We start from the raw sequence: 19,395 nt of genomic DNA, 5'->3' as shown, positions 1-19,395 counted from the left end.
CGTAGTCAAGTGCAGTGTGGTAGGGAACGCCCTGGTGGCCTCCCTGGGTTATTGCCGTCATTATTGCCAGCGCTGCTGCTGGCAGAGCTGGAGTTCAAGCCAAGGCTCCCCTGGGACCTCTTCATTCCCCCAGCCAATGTACAACATAATAACTATAAAAGCTGGCTCTAGGAAGCCTTACCCAGGCACCATGCAAAGTGGACTAAATGATGTAACACAGAAACCCTGGAGGTCTTGTTGTGATTCTCACTTTGTAGATGAGGAAACTGAGGGCCAGATTGCTGCACAGCTCGGGGCGGCCAGGCGAGCCGGCTGAGTCTAAGCCCCGCCCTTAACGACTCAGTCCCGCCGCACCTGTGCGCTGGGGCGCCTGTGTGTTGACACCCCATTGGTTGCAAACCATCAAAAATCCAGTGTGGGACACACTCTGTTAGGGACCACGCGAAGTTCTGTGTGCAATGGGAGCTCGGGAGATGTTCACGGACCCTCGGGCGGCCACAGGCACGTGCCTTCCATGGGCCCATCACCGTCCGGCCAGTGCTAAGACCACACATCAGTGCCGGAATTGTTGGGGAGAGGCTTGTACCAAGTCTTGTATTATTTTTATACTTCTGAAGAACAGTCTCACACCAATCATTGTAGTCAGGCCCGATATAGAAATAGAAAACACTTTCTCTGGAGAAGACGTGTGAAGTCTAAAAAATTACAAGTCTTAAAAAGGAAAAAAAAATTTTTTTAATTCCTCAAAACCAAAAGGAAATGTGTTGGATATCTCTTTTATACACACATTACAGCTCTTATATCCTTTAGTTAGTTTGGAACCATAACAATGTATTACGTATAATTGATTTATTTTAATTTGTTAAAATGCAGGGCAGGGGGCTTACAAACCACAGCCTGTGGGCCCGGCCGAAGCCTGCATTTGTAAATAAAGTTTTATTGGCACACAGCCACGCCCACTGGTTTCCGCATCCTCTGTGATCGATTTCGTGCCACACCTTCAGGGTCGAATAGTTTCAACAGAGACCATCTGGCCTTCAGAGCCTAAGATAGTTGGTATCTGGCTCTTTACAGAAAATGTTAGCTGACCTTTTCTTAAACTAAAGGGGAGAAAATGAGGGGCAGCTGCAGTTTGAAGGGGTGGGAAGGGCAAGAGGGTTTCCCCCAAAATATTTTTGAAAGAGAAAGAATGTGGGTCCAAAAAGGCTTCTTGCAGATTCTGCTCCCGTCCTGCCGCCGCCCCTGGTTACGCAGGCTGTGTGGTTCACGCGCTGACCTTGGAATCTGGCAGTTCCAGAACCATGTGCACTCAGGGGCGGGCCTCCTCACTCCCGCGGTTTGGGGGGCCAGTGCGTGCAGCCGTGACCCACCGGGACAGGGAGCAAGGGGGCGGGACGGAGGCAGCTTCTAGCATGTGATGCTCCTCCCTGCTCCTCGGTCAGGAGGGCACGGGGTGGTCATGGGCTGACCGGGGCGTAGGACCCAGCATGCTCCTCCTCCGTGCTTTCTTCTTACCTTACGAGACTGCCCAGCCAGGGAGGAGCTGTAGGCAGAGAGAAGAAGTCCCTGGGGAAATGTAATAACAATGTCTTCACGTATCTGAAGAGAGAAGATTTGCAAGGGGCAATGCGTGACTTTCCCCTGCTGGGACTTGGAGACAGACTCCTGCACTGGAGGGGCGGGCAGGAGGGTTACCCCCAGCCCCTTCTGGAAGAGCACCCTCCGGAGGCAGAGGGTACAGTCCCTACTCCTTGAGGTCCCGCCACGCAGGAGAGCCAGGTCTCTCTCTGCTTTTCCCTCGCAGCTTCTGGCCGTGGTGTTCGACACCTTCAATGACATCGAGAAACGCAAGTTCAAGTCTTTGCTGTTGCATAAGCGAACCGCCATCCAGCACGCCTACCGCCTGCTCATCAGCCAGAGGGTAGGGAGGGGTCAGCTCCTGCTCCCTCCCCCTCGCCCTGGGCAGCCCCTAAGCATGGCAGGAGGCCTGCCATTGGAGGGCAGGAAGGAGCCAGGCACCCTGGGCTCCTTGCTGTGCTGGCCACCCAGAGCAGTTGTCCTCAGGGGAGGGGCAGTCCGGGCTCTGTATTTTCCTGTGTTGACATCGACATCCTTCCTGTCCCCAGAGGCCCGCTGGCATCTCCTACAGGCAGTTTGAGGGCCTGATGCGCTTCTACAAGCCCCGGATGAGTGCTGGGGAGCGCTATCTCACTTTCAAGGCCCTGAACCAGAGCAACACGCCTCTGCTGAGGTAAGAGCTCCGGCCGGCCAGGTGGGGGTGCTGTGGCCCCATGAGGCATGCAGGAGAGGGGCTTCGGGCGTGCCAAGGCACTGGGTGGGACAGGGGGCCCGGCAGAGAGCCTCTTAGAGACTTCAGTTTTCTTTGAGATTCTCGTACACGTAGACCGTATTCATCAGGAGCCTCTCCACAAGTGACAAAAGCCCCACTCGAATTTCATTCGAGCTGAGTTGACAAAAAAGGAATGTATTGGATCATGAAGTGGACTGACTCAGCTGCTCACCTTCGAGCTGAGAGTGAGGTGGGGTGGTGGTATGTGAGCAGATCCACAGAAGGGGGTGTGCGTGTACACACACACACACACACACACACACGTGTGCACCACCCCGCTTGCACAGCCTCAGAGGACTGGCCCGCAGATCTCTGGGGCAGTCTTGTTTTCCTGGACTGCTGGCGACCAAACCCTTCTTCTCCGTTCGAAAGGAAGTTGGCCGGCTGTAGAGACGAGAGTGGGGGAGCTCCATTGGGGCTGAACTCTCAGCCCATTTGTTCCATTAAGCCCTCTGCTAACGGGGCTCACTCCCTTCCAAGTAAGAGCTGGAGTGATCCCGGGGGCTGAAGCTGTCACTCAGCGTCGACCAAGCACCTAGAGGAAGGAGGGGGCCAGCGTGCCCTAGGCACCGATGTCTCGGGACTCCCAGACGCCCCCTCCTCCCTTCCCACCTTCACCCCGTCGAGGCGACCACAGGCAGGTGGGGGAGTTCTGATTTTTTTCCCTTTCCATGTTGCTGGGACAGCCTGAAGGACTTCTACGATATCTATGAAGTCGCTGCCTTGAAGTGGAAGGTGAGTACACGAGTGAGACCAGGGTGGGGGAGCGGGCAGAGGGCTCCATGTGGACATGAAGCCGAGAGGCCCCCGGGGTCCCGCTCTTTCCCGGCTGGAACAGCGCCGTTCTGGGCGCTGGTCCTAACGCCCTCTCCCCCGGCCCTGTCTCCTGGCCAGGCAAAGAGAAACAGAGAACACTGGTTTGATGAGCTTCCTAGGACGGCGTTCCTCATCTTCAAAGGTAGGGTTCACCTGAATGTGAAGGCCTCTCGGCAGCTGGAGACGGGGGGCAGTTTCCAGAGACCACAGACCAGCCCGGGAAGAGCATGCTCAGAGGGTGTGTGTGTGTGTGTGTGTGTGTGTGTGTAAGAGACACAGAGAGAGTGATTCTCCCAGCAGGGAAATGCACGTTGGATTAGGAAGGAAATTGGTGACTTAAAAACCAAACCAAAAGACGCTTGTGGTCTATTCATCTATTAAAGGAAATTGACCAAGCCTGGTCATTAGAAGAAAATGAAAATTTCCCACCCGGAGATAACCACTGTTCATTTTCTAGTGTGTTTCTTTCTGGCGTCGGTTCTTTTTCCTGCGCTTTTAAAAAGCAGTCGTGGGATTACATTCTATCTTTTGTTCTGAAACCGGCCTCTTTATCTAACAGTGTATCCTGTGGCAGGATCTATACCTCATGTATACGATGTCTCGCATGGTATAAAATCAGAACATTTTAAATCTGAGTGCTCGTATCATTTACCTAATAGTCGCCCCTTTATTTACCGCCAGTTTTGAAGTTCCGCGTGGGGCTGTGGTTAGCGCACAGGGAGTTTCTCATGCAGAAAGCCTGCAGCCAGCCTGGGTCCGGGCCCCTGTGATCACGGTCAAGGTGGCATACCCTTCTTTGTGCGTTCTCCCCCAGCTGGGGCTTCGGGCACAGCCTTCGTCCATGTTTTCTAGAGGGTTTTCAGCTCTACTGGGATGATAGTTACCCAACTGGCTGAATACACTGTCCCGGGCCCAGGCCAGTAGTCATACAGGGTGCAGCCGTGGGCGGCAATGCTTTGCTCTGTTTCGTCCTGAGCCCGGGTCACCCAGGCTGCCCCAGAGCAGCTGTGGTCACTGTAGTTGCGTCCAGGTGTCCGCATCCAGGTGTCTGCGTGTCACCAGCAGAACAGGCCCTGCCACTCCACCCCCGGGCATGAGCACCCTGGTTGCTTGCGTGCATGAACGCGGTCGTAGGGGAAGGCGTGCTCGCTTATGAACGTGTCCATGTTAACATTCCCTCTCTTCCAATAGGAATCAATATCCTCGTGAAGTCCAAGGCCTTTCAGTATTTCATGTGTAAGTGTGCAATCTCAGCGCTGGGCCCCTTTCCTCCTGAGCCTCACCCCTCCAGAAGGGATGGGTCCCGCAGTCGTGGTTTTGACTTCTCATCGTAGGGAACCCCACACGTGTATAACAGTGGAGAGAGTGCAGTGAACCCCATGCGCCCATCACCCGACTTAGTTGTCATCCAATGGCCCGTCTTTCTCGTGCATCTGCCCCCTCACTCCGGCTCATGGTACCCTCTCTGGACCTGGAGTTTGGGGAGCAAATTCCAGAACCACAGAGTAGTGTAGCTGGTGGTCATGTCACTCACGTCTGCTTGAATCCGTAGCTTCCTCCTCCATCCCTTTCCCCCCTCTTGAAATCCGTAGTCGAAGAAACAGGACCGTTTGTCCTTCAGTCTCGTGTTTGCATGTCCCCGTCGCTTATTTCCTGTCATTCGGTAGTTCCCTCTAGAGCTGCGTCGTCCCACGCGGCAGCCGCTAGCCTCAGGGGGCTATTTACACTTCAGCCAATTAAAATGAAAAGTCCAGTTTCCCAGGCACAGGATCCACATTGGAAATGCTCGGTAGCCACAGATGGCTAATGACTAATGCAACAGCCCGGATGAGGAAATTTCCGTTGTCACGGAAAGTTCTCTCCAGGTTAGAACAGCACGAACCTGGGGGCTTGACGGGAGTCCGTGTTTCTCAGGGGCTCCGGGCCTTGCAGTGGGAAATGGGGTTCAGCGACCCCAGTCTGAGGTGCTAGAGGTGTGCATTGCTTGGAGTGCGTTATTGTTCCCAAGGCTTTTCAAGGACGGAGCTGGGGGGTTGGTATTTTTTAAAGACAAACTATATTGAGTTTATCCTGATGCTCCTAGTTCAGATTCAGCACTATGGAGTTTCCCCCTAACGTCAGCATCCTTTTCCTGTCCAGATTCCCAGTCTCAAAACCCCGTTTCCCAGCAACGCTGACACAGTTGCTCACGTGCTTCATCGCACAGCACACACACACAGCGGTCCCCGAGAACCAGCACACCCAGCCCCTGCAAGCACCCCAGGGATGCCGGAAACGCCACTCCAGGGGCCACAGGCTGGGCGCTGTGTTTTAGGGTCCCCTGGAATTGTCCCTCTCCAAGTCAGTGTGTCACCAGCTGAATACACATTTAGGCTTATTTATTTATTTATTAAGATTTTATTTATCTTTAGAGAGAGGGGGGAAGGGAGAGAGAAAGAGAGGGAGAGACACATCAACGTGTGGTTGCACCTTGTGCACCCCCTGCTGGGGACCTGGCCTGCCACCCAGGCATGTGCCCTGACTGGGAATCGAACTGGTGGCCCTTTGGTTCGCAGGCCAGTGCTTAATCCACTGAGCCACACCAGCCAGGGCATACATAGGTTTCTTTATGTCCTTTTATTTTTAACTCTTAGGGATTGCTTTTTACATTTAACTTTGTTGTATAATTACGTAAAATATTTGTATGGTTCCAAGCCAGATCTTTCAAAGAAGTCTCATTTATATCTGTCGCCTCCTCCGAGGGGTAACTTTTCATGTGGTTTATCCTTCCATTTACAAAAAACTGAATAGATGCACATATATGCATGGCTCCCCGCCCTAAGTAAACGATAGCATACTTTACGCACTTTTTTCCACCTTGCTTTTTCCAGCTGACAATATACCCCGACAGCACTCCATAATAGTACAGAGAGATGTCCCCCATTTCTCCTCACAGTGGACAGCACGCCTTTCATGACCGTGTCACGGCTACTCCCCCAGCACCCTGCTGATCGGTTAGGGTGTCTCTGGTGTTCTGCTGTCACAAGTAGTTCTCGAGTGGCTTTTTCCATGCATGTCGCATTGCGTCTTCGCTGGCGTCTCGCTGGGGTGGGTTCCTAGCAGGGGGACTGCCGAGTGAGAGGCCAGGTGTACGTGCATTCCGCTAACCCCGCAGTCACTGTACAATCAGACGTGTCCAAGGGAAAACACATACTTCCAACTCTCAGACCCTCTGTGTGTTGCCCACCGTTTATACTGACCTAGGATGACCTGCAGGTCCTACTGAAGCCTCTTAACTGGCTTCCGTGCAGTGACCATGTGGGCGTTTGTAGAAACCCTTAGCTGTTTCTCAGCGAAACGACCCATTGATTTAGCTCCGGTGGTGAAAGCGAGAAGGGGAAAGAGGCCACCTGTCCCTTGGGTGGGTAGAATGGCCGCTCTCCGAATCTCCCGGGGCTGTGGGTGTGGCCTGTCGATTGCCACGCCCACCCGTGCTTTCTCTGTTGTGGGACCGTCTGTTGCAGACTTGGTGGTGGCCGTCAACGGCGTCTGGGTCCTCGCGGAGACCTTCATGCTGAAAGGTGAGCCTGGAGGGGGCACTGGCCCGTCCCCCGGGCACTCGTGGCCTGCCTCTCGAGCTGCTGCCTCTCTGTCCTGCAGGCGGGAACTTCTTCTCCAAGCACGTGCCCTGGAGCTACCTCGTCTTCCTGACTAGTGAGTCTGGGACGTGGCTTCGGGCTGGGAGGGCTCGCGTCTGGTCTGGGGCCTCGTGGCTCTAAAACAGGGGCCCTTCCCAAGCAGCGAGCGGAATTGAGCCTGGTGCCATCCCACCTGTTTCCAAGCCTCGCACGGTTCTCGGTTCTCCTCCCCGTCCTGCGGGCCCAGGCTCCCTCCCCGGTGTGCTCGCGTCACCTGGCCGCACGGGGTCCCTTCAGCCCTCTCTCCGGCCTCACTTCTGCTAGTCCCACCACCCGTGCCCCCGCCTGCACCATGTCTCCTCCCGAGTGCCCCGTGCCCTTGCTGGCCTCGGGGCCTTTGCACTGGCCGACGTTCCTCTTCCTTTCGTTTCCCTGCGCCCACGGTGTGGTCATGACCCACTCGCAGTCCCTCCTCCCATCTGCACTCTGAGCTCTGTCGCGTGGTCACGGCCCTGTGTTGTGCACCCCCGCACGCCCAGCGCCCAGCACGATGCCGGGCACAGAGGGGGTGCAGGGAACTCCTGTCATCGGTGGACGGAGGGGTGGCCGGGCTGTTCCCAGAGCGGGGAGGGAGTGCCTCTCGGCAAGCTGCCTCAATGGACCAGCACCCGGGCCCGGCCTTCTCCGGGAACCTGCACTCGGACGGCCGTCTGGAGGGCGCGCGGCCTCAGGGCAAGGGTCTCCAGGAGGGAACTGGGCCAGGCCCCGCCGTGTGGAGGCCACGGCGGGAGTGCCTGACTGCCCGCCTCCATCCGCAGTCTACGGGGTGGAGCTGTTCCTGAAGGTCGCCGGCCTGGGCCCCGTTGAGTACCTGTCCTCCGGGTGGAATCTGTGAGTGGAGAGCGTGGTCCTCCCCCGGTCCCAGACACCGACGAAAGCCCCCAGCCCTGTCCCCTCAGGGGACACACGCCGCGTCTGCGGCTGCAGAGGACGGGTCACGGCCTCTGTCTCCTGCTGTTCCACCAGTGGCCCTGGGACCCCCCAGGGTCAGGCTGTGCTCTGACTCTCTCCGGCCACCCATGCCCGTTCCTTCTGCACATGGGCTCTGGGGGCCCCATAGCCAGCGGGCTCTTCCTGAGTCCTTGAACCTGCACCCGTCCCCAGCATGACTCAGCCCTTCCCCCAAACCCTGGAGCCCGCAGAGAAGGAGGTGCCATCGTCTCACTGGGCCCTTTCTCCCCGCCCCACTGAGACCTCAAGGGGTCACTTACTGCCCGTTAAAGCTAACTCGGCCGTGAAATCGGGCTACCCCGAGAGGTCTGGCCTGAGAGTGGAACAGGTCAATAAACAGAGAAGAGTCCAGCAAGTGCAGCCCGGGGTCTCAGGGGGGGAGTCTGGAGGGGAGGGGCCCCTGCCCTACTCAGGGCTCCCTGGGCTCCCGGTGGGGTCTGGCAACCCTGCCCCTCCCCTCAGTGACCTCATCCAGGCAGACAGTCGCCAGTGTGACCAAGGTCTGCCCTTAGACCAGTGCAGGGCCTTGGGGGAGGGGTGGTGCCGGCATTTCTGACCCCCCGAGATGTGGCTGTGACGGCACCTGGCCACACTGACCTCAGAAATACCATGAGTGGGTGCCTGGGAAGGGTGGGCTGAGAATGGGGGGGGACGCGAGATGTGGTGGGGGGCGGGGCTGGGGTGGGCCCGAGGGACCGCTCTCCCTCTCCCTCCCTCCCAGGTTCGACTTCTTCGTCACGGCGTTCGCCTTCCTGGGACTGCTGGCTCTGGCCTTCAACATGGAGCCCTTCTACTTCATAGTGGTTCTGCGTCCTCTCCAGCTGCTGAGGTGACGGCAGGGTCGGGCTCAGGGACAGGCGGGCTCGTGGAGAAAGGGGGATGGTGGAGAAAACCCGGGGACTGGCCTGGGCGGTGACTGGAATGAGCCGGCAGACGCACCAGCCTGGGGTCAGAGGCTGCCATAGGCCCCGCAGAAGCACCCGGGGGCCACTGTCTCCTCATGTCACCAGGACCGGTCACCTCTTACGATGGAAGGGAAACACGGCGCGGGTGAACTTGGCCTTTGGTGCTGTCCGCCGTGGCCACAGAAACACACGTGCTCACAGTCACGAACCGGAAAGCGCAGCCTCTGGGGGTTCCAAGGGACTTCCGAGGGCCTCCCTTGCTGTTCTGGAACAGCCTCTTGTCAAGAAAAACCCTCACTTGGTCCCCCCTTTTCCCAGGGACCCTTGTAGGGACTCAGTGCATACAGCCTGGCTCCGGGGACGGGGCCCCTCGCTCCCTGGGGATCGAGAACTCTTTGTGTCCTCAGGAGCCTGGGTTTCCTCTTGACTGTCGGGCAGCCGTCCCACACATGCCCATCGTCCCGCCCCGTCCCATCCCGCCCTTCCTGGGGGGAGTGGGGGAGGTGGGGGCTCTCCGTGGCGGAGCCCGCTTCCATGCCCCAGTGGTGGCGGCCGGCCTGGCGGGCGTCAGCCTCTCCCCACATACCTCGGCCCGTCCTTTACTGGTCTGCCACCCTCGGGCCCCTCCGTGGCGTGGGCTGCTGTCCCCTTCCTTCTCGGGTGTGCCGCCCTGTCCTGAGCAAGGCCTCGCCCGCTCTGAGCCTCCTGGCTGCCATGGTGCAAACCGTGGCAAACGGCCACACTGCGCCCTCCTCACCCGAGAAACACACTGACACACCAACGGCTCTGAGTCCCTTCAGGGACAGGCCTGTCCAGCCCCGATGTCCTGAGGCCACCACCACCCCTGCCCAGGGTCTCGCGTCACCTGAGTGAGGGCAGTCGGCAGTCAGGGGGTTGAGTGGGCCCTGGGCCTGGCTCCCACCTGGGGCTGTGGCAGAGGCAGGGCTGCGGCCACACCCCGTGCGTCTCAGTGGCCTGGCCTCCTTCCCTTGCTCAGGCTGTTCAAGCTGAAGAAGCGTTACCGCAACGTGCTGGACACCATGTTCGAGCTGCTGCCCCGCATGGCCAGGTACCGCCCCTCCTCGGGGCCCCAGGGCCAGGCGTCCCAAGGCCTGCGCCCGCAGGGTGGGCGGTGGGGCGGTAGTGGGGGGAGGGGAGGAGGCCTGGAAGGGACCGAGGTCCAGGGCCTGACGGGCCTCCGAGGAGACCGGACTCTCGACCACCGCAGGTCTCCCTGGCACCCTCCTGCACTGACCTGTCCGACACACTTAGTAGGGAGGGCAGGGAGCTGTCGCCTCACTTACCACCTGTGTCTACGTTCACAGGTAAGGGGTCACCTGTGAGTCTACCTTCACAGGTAAGGGGTGAATCTCTGCTCAAGGGGCATCTGTTCAGAGAGTCCTCCTTCGAGACGTTTTGTACCCCAGACCTGCATCACACGAGGCCCCTCCCCCGCAGGCACTTCCCAGGCGGCAAACCTGGCTAGGGGCATGCCTCTCCACCAGTCAGCTGCGTGGGTCCCAGGAGGCCGGGCTGCCGGAGGAGGCGGGCTCTCCGGCCTGGCCCCGAGTCACCCTGTGCCTCTGACCCTCCTCCCCAGCCTGGGCCTCACCCTGCTCATCTTCTACTACTCCTTTGCCATCGTGGGCATGGAATTCTTCTGCGGCATCCTCTACCCCAACTGCTGCAAGTGAGTTCACGCGGGCCCCCGGCCCAGGCCCGGCCGCCCGTGTTTCCAGACCGGTACCCGCCTCGCTGCCCCCAGGGGCTCGCCCGCCCAAGCCACCACGGCGGCACCCGAGAAAGGCCCCGGAGTCACCTTGCTTTGCTTTCAGGGCTCAGTTCAGTGCGGTAGCTAAGTGGGGGGGGGGGGGGCCTGGAAGCAGAGAGGTGTCTCTGCGGTGCGGACGTCTGAGCAGGCTTCCGTGTCCCCGCGGCAGGTCCAGGAGCCGCACCCCACCCGGGCCTCCATCAGCACCCCTCTGCGCCGAGGGCCGGAGGCCCCTCGAGAACCGAGCGTGGCCTGTGTCCCGAGGCCCCGAGGCCCATGGCTTCCAGCCGTGTCTTTCCAGGGGCGGCTGGGGACCCAGGCAGACGCACCAACCAGGGGCAGCCAGTCAGGATAAGACAGACAGACACCCCTGGGAAGGTCTGCGGAGACAGGGATGGAGAGTGGGGAGCTGACCCCTGGCCCCCCCCGCCCCCGCCCCCGTGACCTCTCCACCCGCTCCTCCCTCCCTCCAAGCTGCCAGGCTGCAGTCAGTGTGCTCTGCCACCCACGTTCCCCCCAGTGTTCTCCTTACTCGCTGCTCCTCGGGGCCGCATGCGCCGATACGGACACGCCTTCGAGAGACACGGGTGGCTCTTTGACATGTCAGGCTGAACTCGGAGCCTAGGAGAGTGGGCCACAAACTTCCAGAATCACCAGGCAGACCCCAGACCCCACCCGCCCTGCTAATCGGATGGAGTGTGTGCCTGGCCGGAGGCTGAGCACCCCGCCTTCTGCGCACACTCCCGGGAAGGGGGTGGTCCCAAGGACCAGACTTGCAGAAACGTCTGCATGGGTTTTGACAGACACGCCATAAACGTTTTAAATAACAACCTATTAGAACCCTTGGCCAGGCGCCAGAAAAGCCCGACAAGGAGCTTCCCGGTCCCTAGGGTGCTGCTTGCCCCTTGCCTGGCCTCAGGAGCAGGTCCCGGGTGGGAGAGGCCCCGAGGAGGCACTGCCTGTCTCCACCCAGCAGTGTGTCCTGCACGGGTGGCTCAGAGAGTGGGGGCCCGGCCAGCAGCAGAGACATGCCAAGTGGGGGCGGGTGTGGGGGGCAGGCGGGGGTGGGGGCGAGAGGAGCCGAGGGTCCCGGGAACGTCATGAACACGGGCAGGGGAGCCGGTGGGGGCGGGGAGGCGCGCTGAGCCGGGAACCGGGCCCGGCCAGGACGGCGCTCCTCGTTCACGCCTTGGGTTGCTTCAACGCCGCGTCCTCTGTCGAGGCGGCCGGTTGGGTGGTGACCGTCCCTCCCGCCCGTTTGTCTCCCCGGCCAGTACAAGCACAGTGGCGGACGCCTACCGCTGGCTCAACCGCACCGTGGGCAACAGGACTGTCGTGGAGGAGGGCTACTATTATCTCAATAATTTTGACAACATCCTGAACAGCTTTGGTGAGTGCGGAAATCTCAGGGGGACACTCCCTGGGCCTTCGTCGCTGCAGGTCCCAGGCGGGAGAGCGAAGCCGTCTGCGGCCTTTCCCTCCGGGCTGTTGGCCACGCCCCCCCCCAGGGCTCCATGGCCCAGAGGGAGCATGTGGTGTGCGCAGTGTCAGGGGTGCAGGCCAGGCCAGGTCCCGGGCTCCCTCAGACACCAGAGTCCCCTCCTTTTCTGGTACTTTTTTCGGTGTCAGGGAGCAGAACAGCTTCTTCATGCTTTGCTGGGAGGCGCGGAGCCTGATGCTAGGGACCCAGCGGTGCGAACCTGCCACAGTGCCCTGGCATTGCTCGGATGGGGCCCACACGGCTCTGCCCCTGGGCTCTGCGGAGGGAACAAGGATGTGGGGCGTGGAGGGAAGCAGCCCTGCCAGACACGGCTTCTCAAGGAAGGGGAGAGCCTGTGGCACCCCAGATCTGCAGCTCAGCCCTGGCCCATGACGCGCTGCTCAGGCAAAGGGCGCGCCCTTCTGGGGACAGGCAGGCTGGCAGCACTGTCCACGGGGTGGGGTGGGGGTGCACTTAGGGAGGGCCTTGGCGGATCTTTCTGGAGCTCACAGCCCAAGCTGGCAGGCGGGGGGACCCCATCGTCTAGGTGCACGGCACCCAGGATCTCTGGCGAGAGGCCACTTGAAACCGACCGTGAAAAAGTGGGTCTGATCAAGATGTTTTTCTTGTTCCCTTCCCTGTGGCAGTGACCTTGTTCGAGCTCACAGTTGTCAACAACTGGTACATCATCATGGTAAGGACCTCGGACAGCTTTGGGGGCGTCTTCCCACCAGCCTCTGCGGCAGCCCCCCGGGTCTCCCCTCGCCCACTGTGGCGCACATTGCTCTCCCCGTGCCCTGCGGGGGGCGGGCGCCTGGGGCACACAGGGTCGGCGCTGTGGCACGAGGCCACAGCGTGGGCTCAGGGGCCACCTCCTCGGCGGGGCTTGGCGTCTGTCCCTGCTTGCCACACATCTCCAGCAGCCACGAGTTGCCAGTTAGCCTCTGGGGCTCTGTCGCTTGGCCTCCACCGTGGGAGAGACTTTTCAGTCAAGAAGCAGTGTGGCAAGGGTCGTTGGCTTTTGTTTTCAATTCCTCGAACTCTTCCGAGGGCCACCCCGACTTGGGACAAAGACCGCTAGTTAGTCCTGGGGACCATCCAGGCTGACGCAGGACAGAGGAGTTTTTAGACCCAGGAGACCGAGGTCCCCGTCCTGTGTCTCCCACAACCAAAGGCGGATCGGGGAGGGTCAGCAAAGAGCCCGGCAGTGCCAGGGGCCACGGATCGGCTTCAGGAGACAGCGACCTCCCCGCTGACCCCCGCCCAGGCGTCCGCTCACGGGCTGCTTCCCTCTGTCTGCAGGAAGGCGTCACCTCGCAGACCACCCACTGGAGCCGCCTCTACTTCATGACCTTTTACATCGTGACCATGGTAGGTCCGGGGCCACAGGTGCTCCTCCTCCAGTCGCCTGTGCTCTTTGGGCGGCAGCTTGGGGAGGATAAGGCCAAGAACACGTCTGAGCGGCTCTGTGGGGGGCAGAGCCCCAGAGCTGCGCACACCCCTCCCTCCCCTCTCTCTGACCCCCCACCCCTCTGTCCGGCAGGTGGTGATGACTATCATCGTAGCCTTCATCCTCGAGGCCTTTGTCTTCCGAATGAACTTCAGCCGCAAGAACCAGGACTCAGAAGGTCTGTACAAGGAACAGGGGCATTCGCCGCCGGCTGGCCGGCTGGCCGGGTGGCAGTGCAGTGGTCAGCTTATGGGCCGCCTGGCGAGGCAGCTGATTGGTTGTCCAGCCTTCTGACAGTTCAGCTTATGTATCTGGCTTATCTCTCTAGATCGCTCATTTCATTTCCATTGGTTGTCAAATGTTTAATGACAGACACATGCTCTTGATCTCATTTTTTAAATGAAGACCATGCATGCCATAGTTTAAGAACCGCAGAGCAAGCCCTGGCTGGCGTAGCTCAGTAGATTGAGCTCGGGCTGCGAACCAAAGTGTCGCAGGTTCGATTCCCAGTTAGGGCACATTCCTGGGTTGCAGGCCACGGCCCCCAACAACTGCACACTGATGTTTCTCTCTCTCTCTCCCTCCCTTCCCTCTCTAAAAATAAATAAATATATTTTAGGAAAAAAAAAAAAGAACCGCAGAGCAGAGATGGCCTTATTGCAGACACAGCAGCTGTCTGTCCCTCCTGCCCTGTCTTCCCGAGGCTTCTTCCTCTGAGTTGTTTCTCCTTTCAGTTATTATCTCCACGTGGCTAAATAACATTTCCCTGCCACAGTCCTGGATTTAAAGGGCATACATACTGTGGACTGCAGAGCCCGGAGCACTGCCTCCTGCAGCTCGAGATCCCGGCTTCCCAAGCGCCTCGCCTTTCCCGGGTGGCGCAGCTTTCTGCTCACGGATCCTCTGTTCTTTCCACCATCGAAACAGCCGCACGCCTGCCACTGCTCGTTTCCGAGTCTCTGTCGCATCAGGCTGTCTGACCATTTTCTTACTGCTCAGAGAGAGACTCCCTCCCGAAACCCTCTGTCCCCGGGAAGCTGCCGGCCTGACCATGGTCCTCATAGTCCAAGGCGGAGGTGTGGGGGGGTGGGGGGATGAGAATCCCTCACGGCCAGAGGCTGCTTGGAGAGGGAGCCCTCACTGGGTGGGCGGCTAAACCAGAACGGCCCCTCCCCCCTCCGCAGTGGACGGCGGCATCACCGTGGAGAAGGAGATGTCCAAGGACGAGCTGCTGGCGGTGCTCAAGCTGTACCGGGAGGTGCGGGGAGCCGCTTCGGATGTCACCTGGCTGCTCAAGATCCTCTCGCAGATGGAGAGAAACGAGGTGAGGAGCAGCGAGGGGCCCCTCTGGTGAGGGGGCGGGTCGTAGCAGAGTGTGGTCCCCCCACTCAAGTTGGGGCAAGGCCAGGGCCCCCACACGGTGGCGCCTGCAGCCTCTGCTCTTCCGCAGCAAAACGCCGTGGTGTTTCTGGGACGCAGATCGAGGACCAAGAGCGACCTGAGCCTGAAGATGTACCAAGAGGAGATTCAGGTAGGCGCGCCCGTGACCGCGCCACTCAGGTCCTCGCCGGGAGGGGTCCTCCTGCCGCTGGGCAGGGGCTGCGCTCGGCCCTGGTCCTAAGTAGCAGGGAAGGCTCGGTGGGGGGAAGCGGTGTCACAGGTTGGGACCACTACCTGTGGTGTCGGGAGTCATTTTGGGGGGGCCCTCGGGGCTCAGCCTTGAACCCCTCACCACGTTCCCCTGCGTAGCCACCTCTCCTGTCTGGTTTACGTCCCGGCCACTTGTGCAGCCCACAGAGCCTCGTCTCAGCCTCCTGCTGCGGAAGCACACGGCAGGACACAGGACAGGCGGGGTCAGGGGGCCATGGGGAGCTGGCCAGGACGTGGCCTCTTCCCGGGCCCAGCGAACGTTGCCGATGGCCACGAGGCCTGCTGTACTCAGAGGGTGTCTTTCTGACTGTGTTTTTCCTAATTTAAGAGAAGGGAGAAGTCAGCTTTTTGCACAAAATCTCCCCATCTTTCCGAGTTGGCAGCTAAGCAGATTACCCTGCAGAGCACCACGGGGGCTGGCCCTCTGCATCCCAGACAGAGCCCGGGGACTGCAGGTCCCCCCGAGGACGAGCTTTGGGTGTTTCCCCCCGCTCTGGGGTCCCAGGGCTCGAGGGGGGTCTCCCTCGCCAGCCATCGTGACGTGCTGTCTGGCCTCCTCACGGCCGGAAACCCTGGGTCGCCAGGCCGGTCGTGGCCGGCGTCCACGCCCGCAAGGCTGGGAGGCTGCTGTGCCCTGACACGGACAACGCGTTCTGTGTGAAAACATGAGGGTGTGCACGCGCGGTGGCTGGCTGAACGGGGCGCCGCCGGGATGGCCAGCTAACACGAGCTTCGGGGTCATGGTTTGATTCCTGGCTCCGTGACCTCGGGCGAGTCACGCAGTGACTTCACACCTGCGGATGGGGACCGCCTCCCTCGGGGAGCAGAGGAGACAGCTGCGGGCGAGCCCGCACCTGGGCTCTGTCCTGTCCCCTGGCTTCTGCCGGCCCGCCCGCTCCCGGCCTCCGCTTCCGCTCCGTGAGACGGGGGGCGGGGGGGAATTCGGCCTCACGGTGTTTGCTAAGCTCTAAAGTCCCGTGGTGGAGACTCTCTTCAAAACATACGGTGTATTTTTTAATTCCTTAATTGCCTGAATACCTCTGTCCCTGGACACGTCAGACGACGGCCTCAGGTAGGCAGGCCGTCCACCTCCTTAGTCCCGTGCTGCGGCAGAGGGGTCAGAGGAGGCCCGCGGCCCCAAGGGCTGATCGAGAGGAGGGGGTGTCCACTGTGCGTGCCGAAGGATTGCGGTCACGAGCAGAGGGTGCTGTCACCGCCCGACTTGTGCCAAGCCCACTTCCTAAGGCGCTGTGCAAACCTCTCATCAGTTCGGGGCCGACACCACTGTAGTTTTTCTTTTGGGGGCCACGCTCGGAATTCCCAGCAGCTGTGGGGGTGAGGAGACCTTTCAGTCCCCGTTGGGTGGGGCTGGCAGCCCTGCCTCCCCCATCCTAGACGGTCCCCCCGCCCCCCGCAGGCAGAGGCTGGAGGCTGGCAGCGCTGCCCGGCCTGGTGACTGGCCGGCTGGGGGAGGCGCAGGGTGGGCTGGAAGGGGCGCAGCCCGCTCAGTCCCCCCCCCCCACCCCGCCCTGTGCTCTAGGAGTGGTACGAGGAGCACGCCCGGAAGCAGGAGGAGCAGCAGCGACAGCTGGACGGCAGCAGCGTCCCCGCCGCCCAGCAGCCCCTGGGCAGCCGCCAGCGCTCGCAGACCATCACGTAACCCCGGCGCGCATACGCAAGCCGTCTCTTCTATGCAATCACACAATAGTATTATGTTACTACGACGTATCAGAATGTGTGTGTACGCACATATGCACATGTTCACATATATGCACCTATTTATATAGAGAAGAAGGAAGACAGGCGTTGTCCTTAACCCCAGGAGCCAGTGTGCTTGGGGCGGGGGGCCGTCCAGCCCCTAGGAGCCCTTTCTAGCACAGAAAGCTCCGGAAGGCGCTTTCACAAGAGGACCGCTGGGATCGATCCTGCCCATCTCTGCAGGGCCCGGCTTTAACGCTTCAGCGCGGGCCAGCCCTCCCTAGGCCACGCCCACGCCACTGACAGCTTCCCCACTAACTCCCCCCGTGCCCACGTCACGGGTCTCTGTGTCTTGCTTTAGGGACAGAACCACTTATGAAGGAAAGAACCCACACCCTTGGGGTTCGTATTTCTATATATATATGATAATACCATCGAGCGTCCCCTTGGGGGACCTGGGCCTCAGCCCTAGCGGAAAGAGGAACCGAGGGGTGTTATTCTTGCACGCGGGCAGACCCCCGCCAGGCCTGGGCAGCAGAGACGGCGCGGACACAGTCCGAGCCCTGGCTCTGTCGGCCTCTGCGCACGCCCCTTCTGGTTTGGTTGCAGTGCTTGTTGCCGACAGCCCTACCGTGGCCTCGTTTGGAATCCGGGCCCAGCAGCAGCAGGAAGGCAGCCAGGGGCCGGCCCACAGCTGCCACCCAGACCGACTCCCGGAACGGGCTTTCTCCACGAAATCCCGTCTCCTGCTTGCGACTGTCCTGTCCAAGCAACGAGGCCTGTCGGTTAACTCGGGGCTCTGCTGAAGCCAGCGCAGATGCTTCACCCGACGAGCGTTGGGTTCCACTGCTGGGAACAGAGAGAAGGGCACAGACGCCCCCACGGGGCGTCTGCAGCGGCCCTGTGGCTGAACCTGTGGGGCCACTTTGCCCCTCGCCCCAGGGCGTCCCTGGGAGGAGTGGTCGGCACAGCCCCCCCCAGTGCCCCTGGCACCTGGGAGTTCTCTGAGATCAGTGTGGTCGGGTAGGACTGACACTCGAACCCAGAGCAGGCCGTCGGGGGTGGCCACTCTGGGGAACATGGTGGTGGTGCCACAGGCAGGGTCAGTGGAAGGGGCAGGGGCAGCCCCCACCGCCTCCCATGACTGAGGACGGCAGGTGAGCAGAGGTTCTGATGCCAGGTCCTCTCCCCAGCAGGGCAGGGCCCCACCCCGGGGGTGTAATACCCAGCTGACCACTCCCTGGCCATCTCCAAGGCCAAGCCTGACCCCCGCAGCCAACGCTGCGCAGCTCTGCCCCTCCCCGGGGTGGTGGGGAGAAGGGTGGGCGTTGTCGTTCTCACAGCACAGCCCTTCGGGGAAACGAGGAATCGCTGAGGTTCCCGTGGGGGTCAAGAGGCTGACGCCGTCTCTGGAGGACCACAGCCATGGCGGGCAGCTCGGCGGCGCCGAGCCCCGGCTGGAACCGGGTCCCCTGCCCCAAGGAGGAGCTTCATTTGCATACCGGGTGCCTTGCAGCTTTTGCGCACTGAAATGGGCCTTTGGGAGGGGGGGTCGAGGGGCAGCCTCTGCAGGAGGGCAGGAGGCCCCCAGCCTGAGCCTCTGAGGCCTCGTTCTAGCCCCGTCTTCCGCCCCAGGGGCTGCAAACCTAGGAGGGGCACCAGGGCGTTGAGGCCCCCCAGTGTGAGGGCCGGTACCAGGAAGGGGGGCTTTAGGCCAGTCCCCCTGACCCTGTCCTGAGCTTTAGCTCAGAGGGGATGAAGTCCGAGGGCCAATAGTGCTGACGGGCCTTCATCACTAAGGCTAAGGACAGCTTTGCACATAGGTTCATGGAGCGGGGAGCGGGTGTCACCCAGGGCCGTGAGCTCTGAGGGACCCAGGACGTCATCCAGCTCAGAGGGCCCCGTTCCTGTGTCAGCTGAGTGAGACCAGGCTGACTTGCCCTGGGTCGAGCAACCCGTCAGTGGCCCTGACGGCCCTGTACCCCCACCCTGCTTCAGGTGGGATGCCATCCAGCTCCCCCCCGTGCCCCTCCCCCCCCCCAGCCTTACTCCACACCACGTGACAATCATTTTGTACGGATAGCGGGAACAACCCTGAGGTTTTGTACATTGGCGATTTGTTTCCTAGAAAACCCACTGTGTGTCGGACTTCTGGCATATTAATAAAAGCGCCTCTGCTTTGTACGTGTGGCTGCTGCCTCGTGACATCTGCCAGGTGCCCCTCTGTGGCTTCTGGCATTGTGGTGGGGGACATGGGGAGGTCCTGTCCATGGCCTTTCTGACCCCCGCCCCACGAGGTGCCACAAAGCTGAAACAGCAGGCCCCAGGCCTTCAGCCCTGGAACCAATCGCGGATCACCTGGTGCAGGTAAGGAGGAACCGGTAAGAGAGACCGGTGTGTTATTCTCTGTGCACTTCAAATATTTAATAACTTTTTCATTGGGAAAAAGACGGTTGAACCCCGTCACTGCCAGCATAAGGCAATGGGGCTGACGCTCCGGCTGCTCACTGAAGCAGGTCGCTGACAGCAGAAGGTGCTAGGGGCGGGTGGGTGGGGGGGCGCTCCTTGTCCTCCCAAGAGTTGGCAGGCCTCGGAACCCCAGCCCAGGGCCCCTCCCCCCACCCCCAGGTAGGCACCGAGCACAGGT

The 19,395-nt window shown here is 60.6% G+C and overlaps 1 protein-coding gene across 4 annotated transcripts in view; it reads left to right on the top strand.

The window, feature by feature from the left end:
• The window catches only part of TPCN1 (two pore segment channel 1), a 50,642-nt gene extending 31,710 nt beyond the window's left edge, over positions 1-18,932 (top strand). For all 4 annotated transcript variants that reach the window (XM_045842479.1, XM_045842470.1, XM_045842488.1 and 1 more), the window contains 18 exons: positions 1,805-1,921; positions 2,127-2,251; positions 3,037-3,085; positions 3,245-3,308; positions 4,358-4,402; positions 6,670-6,726; positions 6,806-6,859; positions 7,602-7,674; positions 8,516-8,623; positions 9,697-9,768; positions 10,300-10,389; positions 11,745-11,860; positions 12,598-12,644; positions 13,253-13,321; positions 13,494-13,578; positions 14,585-14,724; positions 14,851-14,931; positions 16,591-18,932. In XM_045842479.1, coding sequence (XP_045698435.1) covers positions 1,805-1,921; positions 2,127-2,251; positions 3,037-3,085; positions 3,245-3,308; positions 4,358-4,402; positions 6,670-6,726; positions 6,806-6,859; positions 7,602-7,674; positions 8,516-8,623; positions 9,697-9,768; positions 10,300-10,389; positions 11,745-11,860; positions 12,598-12,644; positions 13,253-13,321; positions 13,494-13,578; positions 14,585-14,724; positions 14,851-14,931; positions 16,591-16,710 — 1,512 coding nt within the window. In that variant the 3' untranslated portion in view covers positions 16,711-18,932. The remainder of the gene's footprint in view (positions 1-1,804; positions 1,922-2,126; positions 2,252-3,036; positions 3,086-3,244; positions 3,309-4,357; positions 4,403-6,669; positions 6,727-6,805; positions 6,860-7,601; positions 7,675-8,515; positions 8,624-9,696; positions 9,769-10,299; positions 10,390-11,744; positions 11,861-12,597; positions 12,645-13,252; positions 13,322-13,493; positions 13,579-14,584; positions 14,725-14,850; positions 14,932-16,590) is intronic.
• Positions 18,933-19,395: the final 463 nt, after the last annotated feature.

The sequence above is a fragment of the Phyllostomus hastatus genome, unplaced genomic scaffold (genome assembly GCF_019186645.2).
Source record: "Phyllostomus hastatus isolate PE091 unplaced genomic scaffold, TTU_PhHast_1.1 phas_contig_1162, whole genome shotgun sequence".
In the NCBI taxonomy this organism is placed as follows: Eukaryota; Metazoa; Chordata; class Mammalia; order Chiroptera; family Phyllostomidae; genus Phyllostomus; species Phyllostomus hastatus.
This window is presented reverse-complemented; position numbering and strand designations above follow the sequence as displayed.